Raw genomic sequence first — 19,954 nt, 5'->3', positions numbered from 1 at the left:
ATACATCTATACTATTAATTCTGTCCCTTTAGAGAACCCTAATACAGACTTCTTCTAAGAGTTTTAGTTTTTTTGTTTTACATTTAAATCTTTTTTTTTTCAATGTTAATTCACTTTATTTTTCTTGTATAAAAACCCTATGTTGTAGCCACAGCTGGAGCTTGGGTCCTCTGCACAGAGACTCTGGTGTGGGTCTTGACGAGGTGGTCCGTGAATTCCTGATAGGGAGATTTGGTAAATACAGTCTCCTTCCAGAGGTCGGAGGTCAGGTAGCTGTAAGTCTTAGAGATGGCATCAAACGTGGCCTTGGCAAAGTTGCCCAAGGTGGCAGTGCAGCCCCAGCTGAGGTGTAGCAGTCATCGATACCAGCCATCATGAGCAGCTTCTTGGGCACAGGCGCTGAGACGATGCCAATGCCCCTGGGAACAGGGATGAGGCGCACCAGCACAGAGCCACAGCGGCCTGTCACCTTGCAAGGGGCGGTGTGGGGCTTGCCGATCTTGTTCCCCCAGTAGCCTCTGCGCACGGGGACAATGGAGAGCTTGGCTAGGGTGATGGCCCCACGGATGGCAGTGGCCACCTCCTTGGAACACTTAAGACCCAGACCGACATGACCATTGTAGTCCCCGATAGCAACAAACACCTTGAACCTGGTGCGCTGGCCAGCACGGGTCTGCTTCTGCACCGGCATAATCCAAAACCTCATCCTTAAGAGAGGCGCCAGGAAAAAGTCAATGATCTCAGATTCCTTGATGGGCAGAGAGAAGAGATAGATCTCCTCCAGGGATTTAATCTTCATGTCTTTGACCAGGCGGCCCAACTTGGTGACAGCATCCACTCCTTATCGTTGGCTTTGCCTACGAAAGCTCCGCAGCCACGGCTCCAGCCCCGTCCATGGCCACGACCCTGGTTCCCCATCCCAGGGCCCCCGGGCCTCCAGGCCGCCCCCCCGCCCCCCACTGCACCGGCATCATCCGCCATTTGGTGTTTTATCAGAGAAGAAGCGTATGTTTAGTTTTCTAAGAAACTGCCAGATCTTTTTCCAAAGCAGCAATGTATGAGAACTCCGGATGCCCCATACCCTTTCCAACACTTACGACTGTGAATCTAACTATCAGCCAGGCGGTTGGGTGTGGCTTTAATTTCCTTTCCATAATGATTAATGACACTGAACATCCTTCTTTGGTGAAGTATCTGTTCAGATCTTTGGCCCAGTGTTTACCCAGGTTGTGTGTCATCTTATTACTGAGTTTGATGAGCTCTGTACACACTCTAGATACGAATCTCTTTCCTGTATATGTACTGTCATTCCTCACCACAATCTAAGGCTTGCTGTTTTGTCTCAAGCAGATGAAGTCTTCAAGTTTCATGAAGTCAAATTGATAGCTTTTCTTTTATAATCAGCGTTCTTGTATCTTATATAAAAAAGATTTTTGGCCGGGCACAGTGGCTCACACCAGTAATCCCAGCACTTTGGGAGATCGAGACGGGCGGATCACAAGGTCAGGAGTTTGAGACCAGCCTGGCCAACATGGTAAAGCCCCATCTCTACCAAAAACACAAAATGCAGCCAGATGTGGTGGCACCTGCCTATAACCCCAGCTACTCGGGAGGCTGAGGCAGGAGAATCACTTGAACCCGGGAGGCAGAGGTTGCAGTGAGTCAAGATAGCAACACTGTACTCCAGCCTGAGCAAGAGAGCAAGACCCCGTCTCAAAAAAAAAAAAAAAAAATTCTCCTTGTTTTTCCCTGGAAGTCTTAATGCTCTGCCTGGCCACGTCTTTCTCATCTCTTCAGTGGTCACCTCTCCCATGAGGTCTGACAGGGCGCATGGTCAGTAGTCACTTATCCCATGAGGTGGGGCTGGTCACTGGGCGCTCCAGCAGCATCTAGCTAGAAGTTCCCTCAGGGCCAGCCCCTCATGGTGCCAACCAGCTGGCAGGCACGCAACCTCTCACTGGGTGAATCACATATGAACAAGAGACAAATTTATCCCAGATGGCACTTTTTGCCTCTTAAAGTGCTTCCACGTCTGTAGTAGACATCACTGTGTTACCCACCAAACATCTACTCATCCTTGCTGGAAGAGAGCCCTGAAGATGCTCTGGGGGCCACGTCTCCCTATGCCCAACCCTTGTGGTCCAGATGGAAAGCCTCTTCCTTCAGGACAGGTCTTGACCGGGCTAAGAGGCACAGCTACGCCCTCCTCCAGCCACCATGACTGACAGTTCGGGAGTGGTGAGGTGGCCCTTTACAGGAATAAGAGCCAAGCCAGGGCTCTTCCTTGCTGCTGCTGTGAATCAAAGCAAGTGTGCACAGGGTGGAGCTGGGGCGGCCACCCTCCGATGGGAAGGGAGAATGACAAGCTGCAGGTCCACTAAAAAGCTGACCTGAAGGACAGCGGGACTCAGGGCCGCCAGGCCTCGAGCGTGAAGCCAGACTCCAGCCCCATCTTTTCAGGTGTGTGAGCAATGACATTCCTTCCCTTCTCCTTCAGTTTCTACTGGCACCTCTTCTACATTATAAATTACACTCAGGCACATTCGTTTTAACACATTAGGGTCACACCATTGAAACTTGTTTTTCATAAATGCTTACTCAAGTATAGCATACTCACATAAAGGTGTACCCCAAAATCGTGTGTGAATTATCACAAACTGAGCACGTCTGTAAATACCATCCAGGTAACAGTCAGGCCATGACGTCTCATCAGGCCTCTCGGTCCCCGCCCCTGACCTCGTCCTCTCCTAAGTGGCAATTTCTGTCTGGCTGCTTTCATTCAGTGTTACCCTTGAAAACTAGTTCATGTCGTAACACGTAACAGTAGTTCCTCTCTCCACTGCCGCATAATACTGCAAGGTATGAAATCCACTCTATTAACAAAAGCATTTGTGCTGTTTCCAGCTTGTGCTTTAAAGATTCTTGAAGCTCCCTTTTTATGTTACATAACATGCATTTCTGTTCAGGATATACCTGGGAGTGGACCTGCTAGGTCTGCATACCACTGAAAGATTTTGCTAAACGATTTTCAAAGTGATTCTGCTCCCATCAGAAGTGTTCTAGGTCCTTGTCAGCACTTGATATTGTGGATCCTTTCACCTTCCTTTCTGCTGGCTCTGCCGTGCTATTTATGAAGCTATGTTTCATTTTCATCTGAGTCTCCCAGAAGACAAATGGAGGCTGCTGTGTGTCTGCATCTCGGAAAGTCGGGCACAGATGTATTTGTCCCTTCATGTGAGGCCATGTGCCTCCTTTCCCAAAGGCATTCGTATCTAGAGAGTCCACGTGTCAGCCCTGCTATGAACAGCCTCCTTTCGTGAGCTGCCCTTTCACCCTATTAATGACATCTTTGATGAAGAGAAGTCCCTAACTTTAATGTAGCCCAGTTTATGAATCTTTTATGATTAGTCCTTCCCCTTTAAAATCCTGCCCATGTTCCCATGTCATTAAGTACAGTTCTACAATAGGAATCAGCAAACTACAGCCCACCATCTATTTGCATAAAGACAATTTTGCTGGACCCGGCACAGCCCATCTGTTTATGTGCTGTGTCCGTGGCTGCTTCAGCCCCGCAACAGCAGAGTGGGGTGGCTACGAGAGGCCACGTGGCCTACAGGCTCAAATATTTACCATCCAGGCCTTTACAGAAAACATTCCCTGCTCTAACACATCAATCTTGAAGGTGACATTGGCTTCCATCATACCTATTTCTGTCACCTTTCCCCAATCTGTAAGTATTTTAATTATTTCTAATTGTCCAGTATTCTGAAACACACAACAGCTAACAATGTCAATTATTTCCTGAGGTAAAATTCCTACGGTGAACTTTTAGCTCAAAGGAATACTGGATACCTTCAACGTTTATGATGTGTGATTTCCAAGTAGCCCTGGCAGAAAGGGCAGCAGGTCACAACTCAACCACCTGGTTACACGTGTGTCTCCCCAACCCGACAGGAGAACGTGTCTCAGGGGAGAACACTCTCAGCAGAAAACAATCGCTGTCAATCACGGTATTCCGGAGAGCAGTACTGAGCAGTCTCGCGGACAAGGTGCACTCGAGAGTGAGACACTGGGAGTCCTCGTCATGGAGGAAAGGTGTGGCCATCATTCCCACCTGGCCTCTATTTTCCCATAAAATGAGAAGATAGTAGTATTCCAAAGAGCATACTGCCTCACATCATTCTAACAGTGACAAAAAGAATCACCAGCACCGAGTGTGCACAGCAGTGCCAGGCGTGGTTCTGCATGCCTCCCGTGCAGCTATTTCACGGCCCACCCACCTGAACACCTCCATACTCAGGCCTCTTTCACTGGGATGTGCTGGTGGATTGCCAGAGGCAGAACTCCTTCTGTTGGGTACCCAGCCCTGCCCCCAGTTATGGGAAGGCATAAAATTACTGGTGGCGGCCAGACCAGAGTGAAACAGGCTTCTTCAAGTGAAAGCCAGCTTCACAGACAAGTCATCTCAGAATCACCCGCTTCATGCAGACCCGTGTTCACCTTATTGTTATTTCAAGCCTGTATTATCTCCTGTCAATAACAATTACATAAGATTACTTCTGTGTTTTGACCCCAAATTGCCATATCCATAGGTTAACTGAGGAACGGCTGGCTCCCCACCAGGCTTTGCGCTACACATGGTGCTGCTGTACTCCACTAATCACAGAAGGCCGTCATTGTCCCTGTCTACAGACGAGGAGACAGGCTCAGGAAATGTGGTTAACATGCCCACAGTCACACGGACACGATGGTGAACTAAAGCCAACCCCAGCTCCTGACATGAGGTCCCACGCTGCTCAGGAGAGTCATCAGATCCCAAGTCACTGAAGACCTGGGGACAAATCTGCACGCTGAGAGCCACCCACAGATACACCCACAACAGTCATTCACCCAGCTCCAGCCGTAGAGACGCTGAAGACCATCCAGGCTCGCAGGGACTGTCCATCCTGGGTGGACGCAGACCCCATGGTCCCTTCTCCGCACTCTGGTGAGAGACCCTGTGAAAATCACATCATTTTAATACCACTACCCTGAAAAAACTTCCAATTGCTTCTAATCGTGCTCAGCATAACAGCCCAGGCCCTGCCTAGGCCGACAGCCCCTGCAGGCCTGGCCCTTCCTGCCTCTCTGACCACGAGGCCGGCACTCATCACTCACCATGGCTCCTCCCGCTTTTACTGCGCTGCTTAAATGTTCCTTAAATGTCATGCCCCCTCCTGCCTCAATGCCTCTCTCTGAATTTACTGTTCCTCTGCTGCGACCCATTTCATCTAGATCAGGTCAGCGAACTGACCACCAGCCAGTCCTGCCCACCCATATTTGTAAATAAAGTGTTACGGGAACACAGCTGTGCGCCTTCATTTACACGGATTCCCTGTGGCTACTCCGGGCCACAATGGCAGAGCTGAGCTGCAACAGACCACAGGGGCCACCAAGCCCAGGGTGTTGACCAGCTGTCCTTTTGGGGACAGCCGCCGTCTGCTGCTCTCGGTCTGTGCCGGGCCAGCAGCTGCTTCCACAAGAGCACCCTCTCTCGGTGTTCACCTCCTGGCTGCGGGAGGAGCCCGTGACACCGCTTCCTGTTACTTACTGTTCTACCTCTTCATCACCTGTGTCTGGTGGGCACTACTACCCAATGGGAAACACAGCGAGAGAACAGACGAGCCCTCTCCAAAGAATCAACCAGACAGGACTGCACCCCTGGCGCCCACAAGCGACCTCCCTCGCTCCTTTAACTCCTCGCTCAAAGTCACCTCCTCAATGCAGCCCACCCTGACCAGCCGCCCACCCACTTAAGCAGCACCTTGCCCGCCTCGGCCCCCCCAATCCCACCAAGCTGACCCCAGGCCTTTTCCTACAACACCCATCGCCTTCCACAGTCCATCAAATTTCCTTCTCAGTGGACTGTCTCCCCGACCAGGTGGGAGCTCCGCGAGGGCGGGATGTTCATCCGAGGGCTTGGAGCACCGTTTGCCCCACGTTAGATGGAGTGAACGCCAAGTTTCTCGTCAGAGAATCAGCACATCAGGATGTTCAGCTCTTATTCTTTAATTCTCCATTTTAAAGTTTAACTTCGTGGTTCTCTGTGCCCCCTTGCCTCTAGTTTTGGTAAACAAGTTTCCCGCCAGTTCTAATCAGTACTTCACATCTGTTCCCCTGGTCACCTGCTTTGACCTGTTCCGTAACCATCCTTCCCACCAAACTACCCACCCCGCCACTCTGGCTCTTACCCCGGCTCTCTTTAAAACAGCCAATCAGAATTAGCTGAGTCTGTATGGTCCAACCCTAGCCAATAGGGGAACAATGACACAGCAGTGGGGGCTACCTGCATCAGGAATAAGAACCTCCTCCCCTCCCTCGTCCAGGTGTGCACTCACCATCGCTCCATCTGTGAGACACACCCTTCTCTAGAAGTGAATTGCCTTGCTGAGAAAATTTATATTTGAGTGCTACTTCTTTTGCAGCACCAGAAATCTACACATAACAGATACTCGGTCTTTCCTTGCTAAGTATCTGAGTGATCATGATGTGCAGCAATACTATCAGACCCAAAGGTGTCCACAGCCCTGAGACTCAGGAAGAAAGACGCCTGTGCTAACTTGGGACAAATCAGAATGAGCATACACTTCTGGGGTTTGGTTTTGACAGTGGAGAAGACTGGGGTGGAGAGAAAGAGGCAGAGCATGGGAGACGCAGGGAAACGTGTCCGGGTTGGCCGGGGGCAAGGTCTGAAACAGAGCCTGGCCGCTGATGGGTGTGAAACTGTGGGCAGCACCCAGGACAGAGGCCTGTGTGCCAGGGAAGGGGCCTGGCCTTCACCACAGGGCAGCATGGGCCACCAAGGGTAATCAGCTAGGGCATGGTGTAGACATCCTGACATCAACTGCATTCAGTGGCAATAAAAACTCCACACTGAACTTGAAAGAGGGCTTTCAGGAATACTTCCCATTCCCCAAATTTTAAACTTAACTTGAAACACAAATTTTAGAAGGCAAGTACATCATCGTTGGAACACAGGCAATAAAAACCCCACATGTGCTCCTGACACTCTCATCCCTAAAGGAAAACACACATATGCAAGTGGAGGCCTTTAAATAATTAAACAAGGCTAGAAATTATGCAAATGAAATAGATGCAAGTATCCAATGAATTTTAAATGACAGAACTACAGAAAACTTAATTGCTGTATTAGCATGCTATAAAAACACTAATCATAAATGTAAAAGAATGCATGCATATACTTATATCTAAATTGTCCTGGTGACACAAAAATCAAATTGTTCCCTCCCACTGTGTTCATATGCAAACCTACCTCAATACACTGTAGAAAGAAAAGCTAATACTGGAGTCTCAGTTCTCATTTTTAACGATTATGCTCACTAATGCAAATGTTAAGTGTTTAATTAGTTTTTGTTCCATGTTTCTGAAATACTTATTATAAAAAGAGCCAAAAATACGATTCTCTATAGCACTAATTTTTAAAAAGTTACTGCCCTGCTTGCATAAAATGTAAATATTAAGTAGTATTACTTGTGGCTTAATGACGTGTTCTAGACTAGATATTAGTTTTTCATAAATGACAAGTCATGTTTCTCATCTTTCTTCATTGAAGTGGCATTGCCTACTCATCAATTAAAAATAATGCTACTCGAGTCATGTTAATGACAAATCATAAACATAATGAAGAAGAGTCATTAGTGTGCCAGACCCTGAAACAGATTCCCATTCAAGTACAGCTTTGGTTATCTGCCTTTTGAAGCTGGACAAAGGATAAATTTTCAATTCTGGGCGTAACTGTTAACCTCTGGGTCTTGGAAGGACTCATGGACTGGAATAAACCCCTTCGGTCTTACCCTACCCACCCGAGCCATCCCAGGCAAGATGCTCCTGGCTCTCAGCGAGTCTCACTGAGCCTCTCGCCCCTCCAATGCCGCCACTCCAGAGCCCCAGGCCAGCTCTCCTGCCCAGGTACCTCAGCCCAGGTGTATGCTGCCTGCAGTGGGGCCTCACTGCCCACACAAGCATAGTGCACGACTTTCAATGACCTGCTTCCCAGGTGGCTCAGGTACGCCCCCACTCTGTCCCACTGAAGCCTGAGTGCCCCAGAGAAGCTGTCTCCAATCCTAGGCACACGTGAGAACCCCCAAGAACCCAGGTAACAGTATTTCCTGAGCTCCCCAGGTGATACTAACATGCAACCAGAATGGAAACCCCCAGATGAAGAGGGCAGGCCTGAACCTGCCACACCCTTGCCTCCCATCCCCCACCTAACCACAGGGTAGACACTCTGTGGACTACATGGTTCACAGCTTGCTGGAGTCAGTCAACACCCTGATGCCTCAGTCCACCCTAGAGATTCCAATCTGCTTCACGGGCCCAGACACAAGGATCTGGAAAAGCTCCCCAGGAGAGCCCTGGGGTCCGGGGAATGATAACGAGGCATCCTTAATTGGAGAGACTCCTTAACTGCTGAGTTCCCACCCCCCACCATTCTTCCAAATGTTCTTGTAACCTGTGAGAGATGGGAAAGCTCTTCTTGGTTTATATCTTAGACTACATTATAAGGAGGTACGATCTCTTGCTCTACGGCCATTATCCGCTATCAGCATAAACATATAGCCATGTATATATATTCTCTAATCAGCTATGTGGACTCGCTCCAGCATGTCTGAACAGGACCGGGCACGCTCCAAATCCTGGCGCATGCCACTCCTTATCTGGAAACCCTCCTGACCTTCTCCTGACTTTCTCCTGACTAGCTTCCTCTTCTCCCTCATCTTCTTCCCCCTCATCTATTCAGGAAATTTCCAGGTTTTTAGCTGATCAGGTCAAGCATAGAATGTGAAGTCCGGTTCTGGCCAATGGAAACTGGACACAGCAGTAGCATGATTGTGTCAGGTTATAAAAGTTCTAAATGTCCCTGTCTCCCTTGTGCAGGTGTGCTCTCATGGCAAGGCTGCCGGCGAGTGGCACCCTTCCTGCAGGAAGTCAACTAGTCTTGCTTAGTGATACACTGTCTCCGTTTGGATTCTTCCTGACGTTATAAACCCATCTCTAACATAACCCCAGTACCTGCAGAGGGCCTGGCTGAGGGAAGATTTGTGAGCAACATGTGCTCAGGGATGGGAGGCTGGCATCGTGTGCTGTGCTCCCCAAATCTCCACTCTTACAGAAGGCCCAGAGCCACGGTACAGCAGGACTGTGCCTGGGGAGCTGGATGGCATCAGCACTCACCAGCACAGGGCGTGGGGCATGGCAAAGGCACAGTGAGCACTTGTTCCAGAGAAAGAACCAACGCTTCTCCCTACTCTAGCTGCCAGGGTCCTCTCATTCCAGCCCTGTAGCCTTTGGCCCCTCAACTCCCTTCCCTGTCCCTCCCCAGTGCTTCTTGTCCCAACCCTAGTCCCCTCCCAAGAGCCTGCTTGGAGCAGCCTCCCCTCAACCAGCACTGCTCCTCTGAGTCAGACACTGGGCAAGAACTGCCCGGTCCCTGAGTTACCTGCCACAAGCCTGTCCACAAGAATCTCTGAGTGCATGGTCTGACACAGGGCAAGCATACAGTAAGGGACAGGCACAGGGCAGCAGTGCACTGGGGGCACAGAAATAAGATCCCAGAGAGAGGGCTCCATTTCCATGTAGTTGGACCCTAGGTCTGTCCTGCAGGGGCGGTGGGGGGACAGAAAAAGGCGGGCCCTCTACTGTCTGTTCTGCAGGCCCCAGGGGGATGACTTGGTCTTCTTCCCTGTACCCAACACAGTGACACGTGCACATGAATGAATGAACCAACCAAGGGCTCCTTTAAGGCTTTACTCTTCCAGAAACACGGGCTCACCATTCCCCACTTAAATCCTCAGGATAAAACCCAAGCAACGGGGCGGGTAATGACGGCAGCAGGGCAGCTGTCACCTGGCCTCCGCGTGGGCCCCTCCACCCCAGCCTTTGCTCCTGCTTGTCCCACCCCTACTGTGTGCCTCAGCTACTATGGCCTCCCCACTTCCCACTACCAGAGAGAACACCAACATCCCTTTTGAGACGACACGTAAGATGCCACCTTCCCCAAGAAAGCCTTACCTGGCATCCTCATGAAGCCCTACTAGGCACCCCACATTTGGAAGGACAAGCTTTGCTCCCTGACCTAACATTTATTTTCTACTCATCTGTCAATCCAAGCCCAGAGAGGGCCAAGAACCACCACGTTCAACTCTGTCCCTTGTGACTGCAAGCCTCCACTCCCACCCGTCCTTCCCCACCTGCCATGGCCTTGCATATCCTAGGTGTGAAGGCTCCTCTCAGCAGAGGCTGACCCTCAGCACTGAGCTGCTCCAGATGCCGCGGGACTCCTCCACCCCTTGCTTCACACTTGCATCCTCTCCATCCTGTAGTATGTAGTCCCGGCCTCCACCTGCTCCGTCACACCGCAAGTCTGCGGCGCCCCACCTCCTCGTAATGGCAGGCAGGTGTCTAGTTCATCTCTGTCTCCCAAGCGAAGGCCCCTGCAGGCAATGACGGTTAAAGGACTACATGTGTTTTTCCTTTCATAAGAGAAAGCCCTGAGAATGCCCAGGCTTTCTCTTGTAAAAGAAAAATATGTTGGTTCCCAAGATCACTAAAAAAAAAACTCAAGCTGTAAAAGTGCTTAGAGCAAACGTGCCTCCCATTCTATTCAGAGTCAGTCCTCTGCTCACTAGAGATAGGTGCACATCTGATTTGCCTCCTTTGGAAGGGCTAATCAGAAACTCAGAAGAATGTAACCTTTGTGTATCGCCTATCTGTGACCAGGACGCTCCCTCCCTGCTTCTGACATATGTTGATTGATGTCTCATGTCTTCCTAAATGGATAAAACCAAGCTGTGCCCTGACCACCTTGGGCACATGTCACCAGTGCGTCCTCAACCTTGGCAAAATAAACTTTCTAAATCACCTGAGACCTGTCTCAGGTTTCCTGGGGTCACACTGTCACTTGCATCGCCAGGATTCCTGGCTCAGACTCCACCTACACCCACCTGCCCTCCTGTCCACAACCAGCAGAGGGGGCTGTCTGTCACCTCCCCTTCTGCTCCTCTGTCCACTGAAAGCAGAGTGTCCATGTCCACATCAACCCCTGTGCTATACACACCAGCGAAGCGGAACCATGAGCTGCAGAGACAGAACTAGAGAGAAAGAGCATCATAAAATAACTCACGTGAGACTTTCCACCTAGACACAGCACATCCTTAATAAACATAAAACTGAAATTAGGATTTGCATCAAAACTTCCTACAAATCAACCTGAAAAGTTTGCAACCTATCTTCGGGGACATTTAGAAAGCTGGAAAACTAGGTTAAAATAAAAAGGCACAAAACAAAAATATACGCAATCGCAGCAAGCCTAATTTTAATTGCCAGAGAATATTTAATCAATAAATATTCACTGTTGAGAGCTGCATCTGCATTTAGGATTATGAGGTGCTAAGCTGCAAATTTCTTAAGACTCATTAGCCAGAAAGAGTCTTTTAATACTAAAAGTCAGACCCAATTGAGAGTAAACACTCAGAGCTCCCTATTGACTTAGCTCCAAAAATAATGAAAAAGGAAAAGAGAAGAAAACTTCCTGCAAACCATTCTGAAATGGTCGGCAGGGCCCAACTCACTTCCGATGGGAAGCCTGAGCTGCGCGCAAGAGGACATGCTGACGGCCACCCCTGCCTGCCCGGGCCTTTCCCAAAGGGCACCCAGACAGGCAGCTTAGCACCAGGGCTGAGGCGGCCACAACGCCACCCTCCACCACAGAAACACGAACGGACTTCTCTCATCCATTTTTGTGTTTTCCTAACAACACTACTAATACCTTAAAAAAGAAAGAAAAGGCCGGGCACAGTGGCTCACACCTGTCATCCCAGCACTTTGGGAGGCCGAGGTGAGTGGATCACGAAGTCAAGAGGGCGAGGCCATCCCGACCAACATGCTGAAACCCTATGTCTACTAAAAATACAAAAATTCGCTGGGCGTGGTGGCATGTGCCTGTAGTCCCAGCCACTCAGGAGGCTGCGGCAGGAGAATTGCTTGAACGGGGAGGCGGAGGTTGCAGTGAGCAGAGATCGCACTACTGCACTGCAGCCTGGCGACAGAGCAAGACTCTGTCTCAAAAAACAAAAAAAGTGATCAAACATATGTCCTTGTTTTCAATATATTCAAAACAAATTTAAAACATATTTCCCTCTTTCAGCTGCTTAAAGTTGTAATAACAATCTCTGCTCTGCTGAAACCTTTCCATATCACAGCCTGGAACACATAAAGATTTTCTAATAAAATCTGAGGAAAGAATACAGTTGTCATAATTATTACTTGTCCTTGTTTTCTGCCAGTCCTGTCAAACCAAGCTTAAAATTAAGCAAAGAATGGAAAATGTCAGCTTAGCCATGGCAAAGACCTTGATCACTGTGCAAGAAAGCCAGGGCAAACCCGTGGGTGGTGGCTGGCAGGCCCTTCTCAGGCCAGATGCCTGCAGTGCCTACGCACAGGGAGATGTGCTGATGGGCGTCTTGGTGGCACTTACCGAGAGGAGCTTCCACGTCATCGGACGCACTGGCTTAGGGATTCCGGACCAGCTCAACTTTCGTAACTCCTCTGTTGATGAAAAAAAGGGACAAGGAAAAACAAGACTTACAGAAGGTTCACAAATGTCCCCAGTGCTTTCACACATTCCACCTGGATTATTAGGAGGCAATGAGCCTCATAAACAAATTAAACTAAATGATCAACATTTCAGATACCAAGTGTTCTCAATATCTGAGAGAAGGTAAATTACCATTCTATTCAAACCAAGCTACAGGTCACCTGCTTATATGTTTGCAAAAGGCATCCCCAGTGTCCCTGGCGCTACCCTGGGACAGATGAGGCCCCACGACCCCCTCCTCCTTCAAGCAGGGAAATCTAGAGGACACTGGCCTCCTTCCCTCCCTTCCCCCTTCTCTCTCCCAAAGGAGGCTTTTTCCTCCCAATCTGACCATGTGAATTGGTTTTCCTTTCTTTTATCCATCTCACTCTCCATTTGCTATTTAAGCATATCTATATGATGTGGTTTTTCTCACTACTGGTTTTGAAAGAAACTGTTTCATGGAGATAAGCTTGTCTTTACATAGCATTAATTAAGGATATGGCCATATTCTACACAGACAACAAAGTCTTCAAGGTAATCTAATACAAGTCAATGAGGCTTTATAAATACCTACAAGTAGAAAAGAATCACGAGAGGGGAGGGGCTGGCCAGAGGCAGAGGGGTCCGGGAGCAAGGCCCAGCACCTCCAAGGGCAGGGAAGGACAGCACGGGGCAGCGGGGTAAGGAGAGCCGGCCTGCATTCCATCGGCCTCCGTGTCTCCTTGAGTGTCTCATTCCCATGCCCTGGACGGCTAGAGAATCCATTTCAATTTGTAGGTGAATCAACACTTGTCCAATCCCACTGAAACTCGAGTAATTATTTCTTTCCTTTAAGTTAGGAATCTACCATTAGGTCCTTCTCCTAACAGCCTGGAGCTAATGATTAATAACAGGAATAAAAGAAATGATTAAAGAGAAGACTCTGCTAATATAATCAACAAAATACAAAGTCCTGACATCTAATCTTTTTCCAATTACTAAAGTCTAAGTAAACTAAGTATCAGAATAATTGGGCGATAGTCGCAGCAATAACTTGCATTTTACAGCAATCTCAGAAAATATCAAATATTCTCCAGTACCCTAAGGATATTATGAAAAGCAGGAACCTCATATCTGAACACCAATAACGTAATGTTTACCAACCATGTTCCCAGTGCCTCTCCCTTGGCATAACTCTGGTTTTCTGATTATGGTTTATGAGAAAAAGCTGAGAGGAAACTCATTTGCTAATGTTCTCTGAATCTATCTCCTCACTGGAAGAAATTCACAAAAATTCAAAAATCTTGAATATACATAAAGAGAGAAGGTTCTAACTCTGCTTACCCTTTGGTGTTAAAAGAGAGCTTTCATACGTATTATCTCTTCTGATCCTCAAAACACTTTGTGTTACTTAGGGCTGTGATAACATTGTATTTGAAAGAAATCATCTCGTAAAGGTGAAATGACCTAACCAAGGTCACACAGGAACCAAGCAACCTTCAACGACAAGGTCTTTCCACTACATCACAGCCACAGGAACATTCAAAAATCAACAGCACTTCTCTCCCAGCAAAAAGAAAGTGACATGGGAGTAAACGTCACAAGAACGGTACAATACCACAGAGGAAGAAAACTGCACTTCTTCACATGACGACTCACATAAACAGGAGGAAACAACCAACTGATGCCAACGTGTATTTCAGAAGCTCTTCCTCTGGGCCAGGCTCTAGGCTAGGAGTGGGGGAATTACCAACATGAGCAACACCAAACACAGCCCCTGTGCCTACACAGACCCCTGTGCTGGACAACTTGTCTGGGCTTAGAGTCCCCTGTGCTTAGAGAACCCCTTGTGCTTCCAGATCCGCTCTGTGCTTGGAGGGCTCACCTGTGCTTAGAGGACGCATCTGCGCTTAGAGAGCCTCCTGCGTGTTAAGGCTCACCTGCACTTAAAGAGCCTTCAGTGCTTAGAGGGCCCATCTGTGCTTAGAGAGCTCACTTGTGCTTACAAGAATTCACCTCCCATTCCAAGGAAGAGCAAAAGTAAACTTACAGCTAGCTCAACCGAGTGCTCAGAAGAACTGGCAAAGAGTGCCCTGACACTGTAGATGGGGAAGTTTACCTTGTTAGGAAGGTCAGGGCAGTTTCCTTGAGGAAGTGACAATGGACGTAAGATTTAAAGATGAGGAGAAATTAACCGGATGAAGGGGGGAGGCCAGCAGGGAAGGTAGTCTAAGCCCAGAGAACAGCTAATGCACAGCCTGGACTGTCCTGGAGAGGAGACTGGGAAGCCGAGAGTGGCCACAAGGAGACCACCTAAGGAACTACTGCAGAAAGCCCAGTGTAGGGGTGATGATGGCAGTGGAAGAAAGGCAATGACCAAGGAGATATTTGGGAGCTAAACGCAAGAAGAATCGAACAATAGACTGGATAGATACATGGATCTACGACTCAAAATTATAATGCTGTCCAGTGTCACTTTGAAAACCTGCAAGTTCAATGCAAACCCAATCAAAATTCCAATGGGATATACTTATGTGTTCTGAAACTTGGTAAGTTGACCCTAAGTTCACCTGGAATTTGAACCAGCATACGAAGAGCCAATAACGTTCCCAAAAGGAATAATGTGGAGAAACTCACATTAACAGATAAGAAAGACATATAACGGAGCTACAGGAATTAAGACAGTGGGGTTCTGACAGGGACTAAGAAATCAATGAAACACAATGAATGGTTCAAAATCAAGCCTATGTACGTATGAGCACTTAATTATGATAAAAAATAGCATTTCAAATCAGGGGCAGTCAACGACGAAGGCCACACAATACGGTAAAAGGAAATTAGACGGTGTATCTTACCATACGAAATTCCAGACACTTACAGATCTAAACGAGTGGGTGGATGAGTGTGTGTCTGCGTGCCAAGGGAAGAGGAAAAACACTAGAAGAAACCATTCAGGTTGGGAAAGGGCCTTCCTAAGCAAAACGCAAATCTATAAGTAAAAGTATTAACAAATTAACTGTATAACAGATTGGAAATGACTGTACAGTGAAGGACATATGATATGTAACCAACAAATGACAGACTAAAAACTACATGCAACCTATACCAAAAAGGTTAACATCACTAATGCACAAAGAGCACACAGAACGGTAGGAAGGTGAACAGCTTACAAAACCTGGAAAATACACAGAAGAGGAAACTGAAACGGCTGGTAAACGCATTTTGTAAAAGACATGTAACCTCAGGCTGGGCGCAGCGGCTCACGTCTGCAATCCCAGCACCCTGGGCGGCTGAGGCAGGCAGATCACTTGAGCCCAGGAGTTGGAGACCAGCCTGGGTAACACGGCGAAACCCAGTCTCTACAGAAAAAAAAAATTGGCCAAGCATGATGGTACATGCTCCTAGTCCCAGCTACTCGGGAGGCTGAGGCGGGAGAACCAACGGCGCCTAGGAGACAGGCTGCAATGGGCCATCATCACATCGCTGCACTCTAGCCTGGGCAACAGAGCCAAACCCTGTCTTTAAAATAAAAAAGGCACATAACCTCAATAGTGATCAAACAACAACAAGTTAAAACAAGCAATCGGTCAAATTAGCTGGATAAAATTTTTAATGAATGGTAACACCTAATATTGGTAAGAATTTGGATAAACAGCCACTCTCTCACAGTTTGGTAAAAGTGTATATTGGCATAGATTTCTTTGTTGGTCAAATTTCAAAAGTACATAAGTACCTTTGAGCAGCAACTTTTTTTTTTTTTTTTGGAGATGGAGTCTCGCTGTGTCCCTGAGGTTGAAGTGCAGCAGTGTGGCCTCCACCTCCTGGGGTCAGGTGATTCTCCTACCTCAGACTCCCGAGTAGCTGGGATTACAAGTGTGTGCCACTGTGCCCAGTTAAGTTTTGTATTTTTAGTAGAGACAGGATTTGGCCATGTTGGCCAGGTTGGTATTTCTACAAAACTACAAAGTTTCTGTGACATCGCCACTTCAATCTCCGATTTGTCAAATTCCATCCAGCTCTCTGGGCCCATCGCACATCCTGCCACATCTAAGATGCCTTCCTGACAACTACAGTCCTCACTCACTTATCTCTGCTGTGAGCTCCAATGACAGGGCTGTGTCAGGAGTGCCAGTCTTGACGTTTAGAAGTCATGTATGTGCTCCTGAAGGTCAGGTCAGGCTCCACTACCGCCTGTCTCCAGTTAAGTGCTGGAGAGAATTCCCCATCCTTTCCTCCTCCCCTTTAGGGGTTGGTTGGTTTGTTTGTTGTGGGGTGTGATTTTTTAAATCAAATGATAGTTTATATACAATAAACATGCTGCTAGGCTGGGCACAGTGGCTCACGCCTGTAATCCCAGCACTTTGGAAGGCTGAAGCAGATAGATCACTTGAGGTCAGGAGTTCGGGACCAGCCTGGCCAACATGGTGAAACCCCATCTCTACTAAAAATACAAAAATTAACCATGATATGGCGCCTGTAGTCCCAGCTACTCGGGAGGCTGAAACAGGAGAATCCCTTAAACCTGGGAGGCGGAAGTCGCAGTGGGCCAAGATTGTGCCGCTGCACTCCAGTCTAAATGACAGAGTGAGTCTCCATCTCAAAAAAAAGTACTGCTGACATAGAACATTTCTATTGCCCTTTTCTGGTCATTCTTAGCCCCCACTCCAAGTTAACTGCCTTCTGATATCTATCACCAAAGAATGGATTTGTCTGTTCTTGCAATTCATATAAGCAGTACATACAGGCAATGGCTCCTGCCTGTAATGCCAGCACTTTGGAAGGCCGAGGCAGGTGGGTCACCTGAGGTCGAGAGTTTGAGACCAGCCTGACAAACAGGGAGAAACCCTGTTTCTATTAAAAGTACAAAATTAGCCAGGCATGGGTGCATGTCTGTAATCCCAGCTACTAGGGAGGCTGAGGCAGGAGAATCACTTGAACCCAGGAGGCGGAGGTCACAGTGAGCCAAGATTGCACCACTGCACTCCAGCCTGGGTGCAGAGCAAGACTCTTTCTCAAAAAAGCAAAAGGAAAAAAAAAAGATATACCTGTAACCAAACAAACATATGAAAAAAAGCTCAACATCACTGATTATTAGAGAAATGCAAATCAAACCCACAATGAGATACCATCTCATATCAGTCAGAATGGTAATTATTAATGCTGGTGAGGTTATGGAAAAAAAGGAACACCTTTATACTGTTGATGGAAGGGTGAATTAGATCAAACATTGTGGACAATTCCTCAAAGACCTAAAGACAGAAATACCATTCGACCCAGTAATCTCATGACTGGGTATATACCCAAAATAATATAAATCACTGTTACAAAGACACATGTGCAGCTATGCTCACTGCAGCACAATTCACAGTAGCAAAGACATGGAATCAACCTGAATGCCCATCAATCACAGACTGCATAAAGAAAATGTGGTACATATACACCATGGAACACTATGCAGCCATAAAAAGGAAAAAGATTATGTTCTTTGCAGGGACATGGATGGAGCTGGAGGCCATTATCCTTACCAAACTAATGCAGGAGCAGAAAACCAAATAACACATGTTCTCACTTACAAGTGGGAGCTAAATAATGAGAACACATGGACACATAGAGGGAACATACTGGGGCCTATTGGAGGGCAGAGGAGGGAGGAGGAAGAGGACAAGGAAAAGTAACTAATGAATACTAGGCTCAGTACCTGGATGATGAAAGAATCTGTACAACAAACCCCATGACACATATTCACATATGTAACAAATCTATACACACTGCACATGAACCCCTAAACTTATAAATAAATAAAGTGAATCTGCCATAAGGTTCTTTAACGTGATTGCACCATTTTACACTTGCCACCAGCAATGTATGAAAATTTGAATTGTTCCATACCTTGGCAAAAATTTAGTGTTGTATTTTTCTTTTAGCCATTCTAGTAAGTGTTCAGTGGTATCTGACTGTGATTTTATACAGCAATTCCATGATGATTCATGATGTTTTGCACCGAAGAGACTTTCACGTGTTCTGAAAGTACACGTGGCCATGTGTACTTTCAGTACAGACTGGCCATCTCTGTACTTCCTGTGAGGTGTATGTTGAAATCCTTTGCCCATATTTTATTGGGTTGTTCTTAATTTTATTACTGATTCATGAGTCTCTTTCTAATTACTAACTTTTCTTCTGATTAGGGGTCATATTTTCCCGTTACAGTTACTTTGTTATTGAATGCCAGATATCCCAGGTATCAATTTGTTGCCACTGTGATACTGGAACTGGATCTTGTAAAAACTTGTCCTTTGTCAGCTGGCGTGGCCTCATCCTGTTCAGTCGAGAGGGCTGAAGGGACCCAAATGGTGTCTTCCAGGTTCACACGGCTCATTCGCCAGGTTCCTGCAGGTGTCGTCTCTCCAGCATTCGGTTCCCACAGCTCTTGGGATTATTCAACTCACTGCCTTCTGGTGACATTCCCTACCTCATAGAGCAGTGGGGATCTCCTGAGCAGATCAATACTCAGCCAAGGACTCGATGGGACTTTGCAGACACCTGGGGTTCTCTCCCTGTACAATCCCCTCCTCTCCAACACTCTGCTCTATTTATTATTCTGTTTCAGCCTCCTCAATACTCTCCTAATTGCTTAGCTCAGCAAAGCTGTGTGTTTCATTTGGGTTGCCACTACTTGTGCCATTGCTTGGCAACTGCATTCAATTGCAAACTGAGTAATTATAAAGTTCACCTTCCTCATCTCCTATCTCACAGGGTCATAGCCCTACATTGCCTTGGTCCAGTAGCTGAGAACAGCTGTGTCATATATACGGTCCAGTTTTCTAGCTGTTCATAGCAGGAAAGCAATTCCTTTCACAGTTCTTCCTTCATAGGTCAAGGCAAAAGTCAATTTGCTAATATATTTTAAAAGAATTTTTTGTCTATAGTCATCATAGATATTGGTCTCAGGTTTCCTATTCTTATAATGTTTTTGTAAGATTTTGGAATCAGGATTAAGTTACCTTAAAAAATGAGAAGTATTTACTCCTCCTCTCTTTTCTGAAAGAGTTCCTGGAGGATTGGTATTATTTCTTCTTCAAATGTTTGAGTTCACTAGTAAAGCCATCTGGTCCTGAGGGTTTCCTTGTGTGAAGTCTCTTGTATAACAAATTTAAAGGTTTCTGTTTCTTCTTGCATTAGTTTAAGTTGAGTCTTTCAAGAAATATGTCCATTTCATGAATTGACTGGCATAAAATTGTAAATAACATTATTATTTTTTTTAATGTCTGTAGGATCTGTTGTGATGTCCCCTCTTTCATTTCTGACATTGGTAACTTGTTTTTTTCTCTTTTTTTCTGT

The 19,954-nt window shown here is 47.1% G+C and overlaps 1 protein-coding gene and 1 pseudogene across 2 annotated transcripts in view; both read right to left on the bottom strand.

Annotated features, from left to right (window-relative positions):
* The window catches only part of LOC108286797 (TBC1 domain family member 22A), a 284,858-nt gene extending 271,851 nt beyond the window's left edge, over nucleotides 1-13,007 (bottom strand). The window contains exons 1-2 of the mRNA XM_017504853.2: nucleotides 12,987-13,007; nucleotides 12,536-12,606 (exon numbers count right to left, since the gene is read on the bottom strand). Of these exons, the coding sequence (XP_017360342.1) occupies nucleotides 12,536-12,556 (21 nt within the window). The 5' untranslated portion in view covers nucleotides 12,557-12,606; nucleotides 12,987-13,007. The remainder of the gene's footprint in view (nucleotides 1-12,535; nucleotides 12,607-12,986) is intronic.
* Nucleotides 101-996, bottom strand: LOC108286798 (annotated as a pseudogene). The gene has a single exon (XR_001818072.1). The product of XR_001818072.1 is annotated as a 40S ribosomal protein S2-like (transcript).
* Nucleotides 13,008-19,954: the final 6,947 nt, after the last annotated feature.

Source organism: Cebus imitator, unplaced genomic scaffold (assembly GCF_001604975.1).
Source record: "Cebus imitator isolate Cc_AM_T3 unplaced genomic scaffold, Cebus_imitator-1.0 Scaffold329, whole genome shotgun sequence".
Taxonomy (NCBI): Eukaryota; Metazoa; Chordata; class Mammalia; order Primates; family Cebidae; genus Cebus; species Cebus imitator.
The sequence above is the reverse complement of the archived record's forward strand: the minus strand, read 5'-3'. Positions and strand labels throughout refer to the sequence as shown.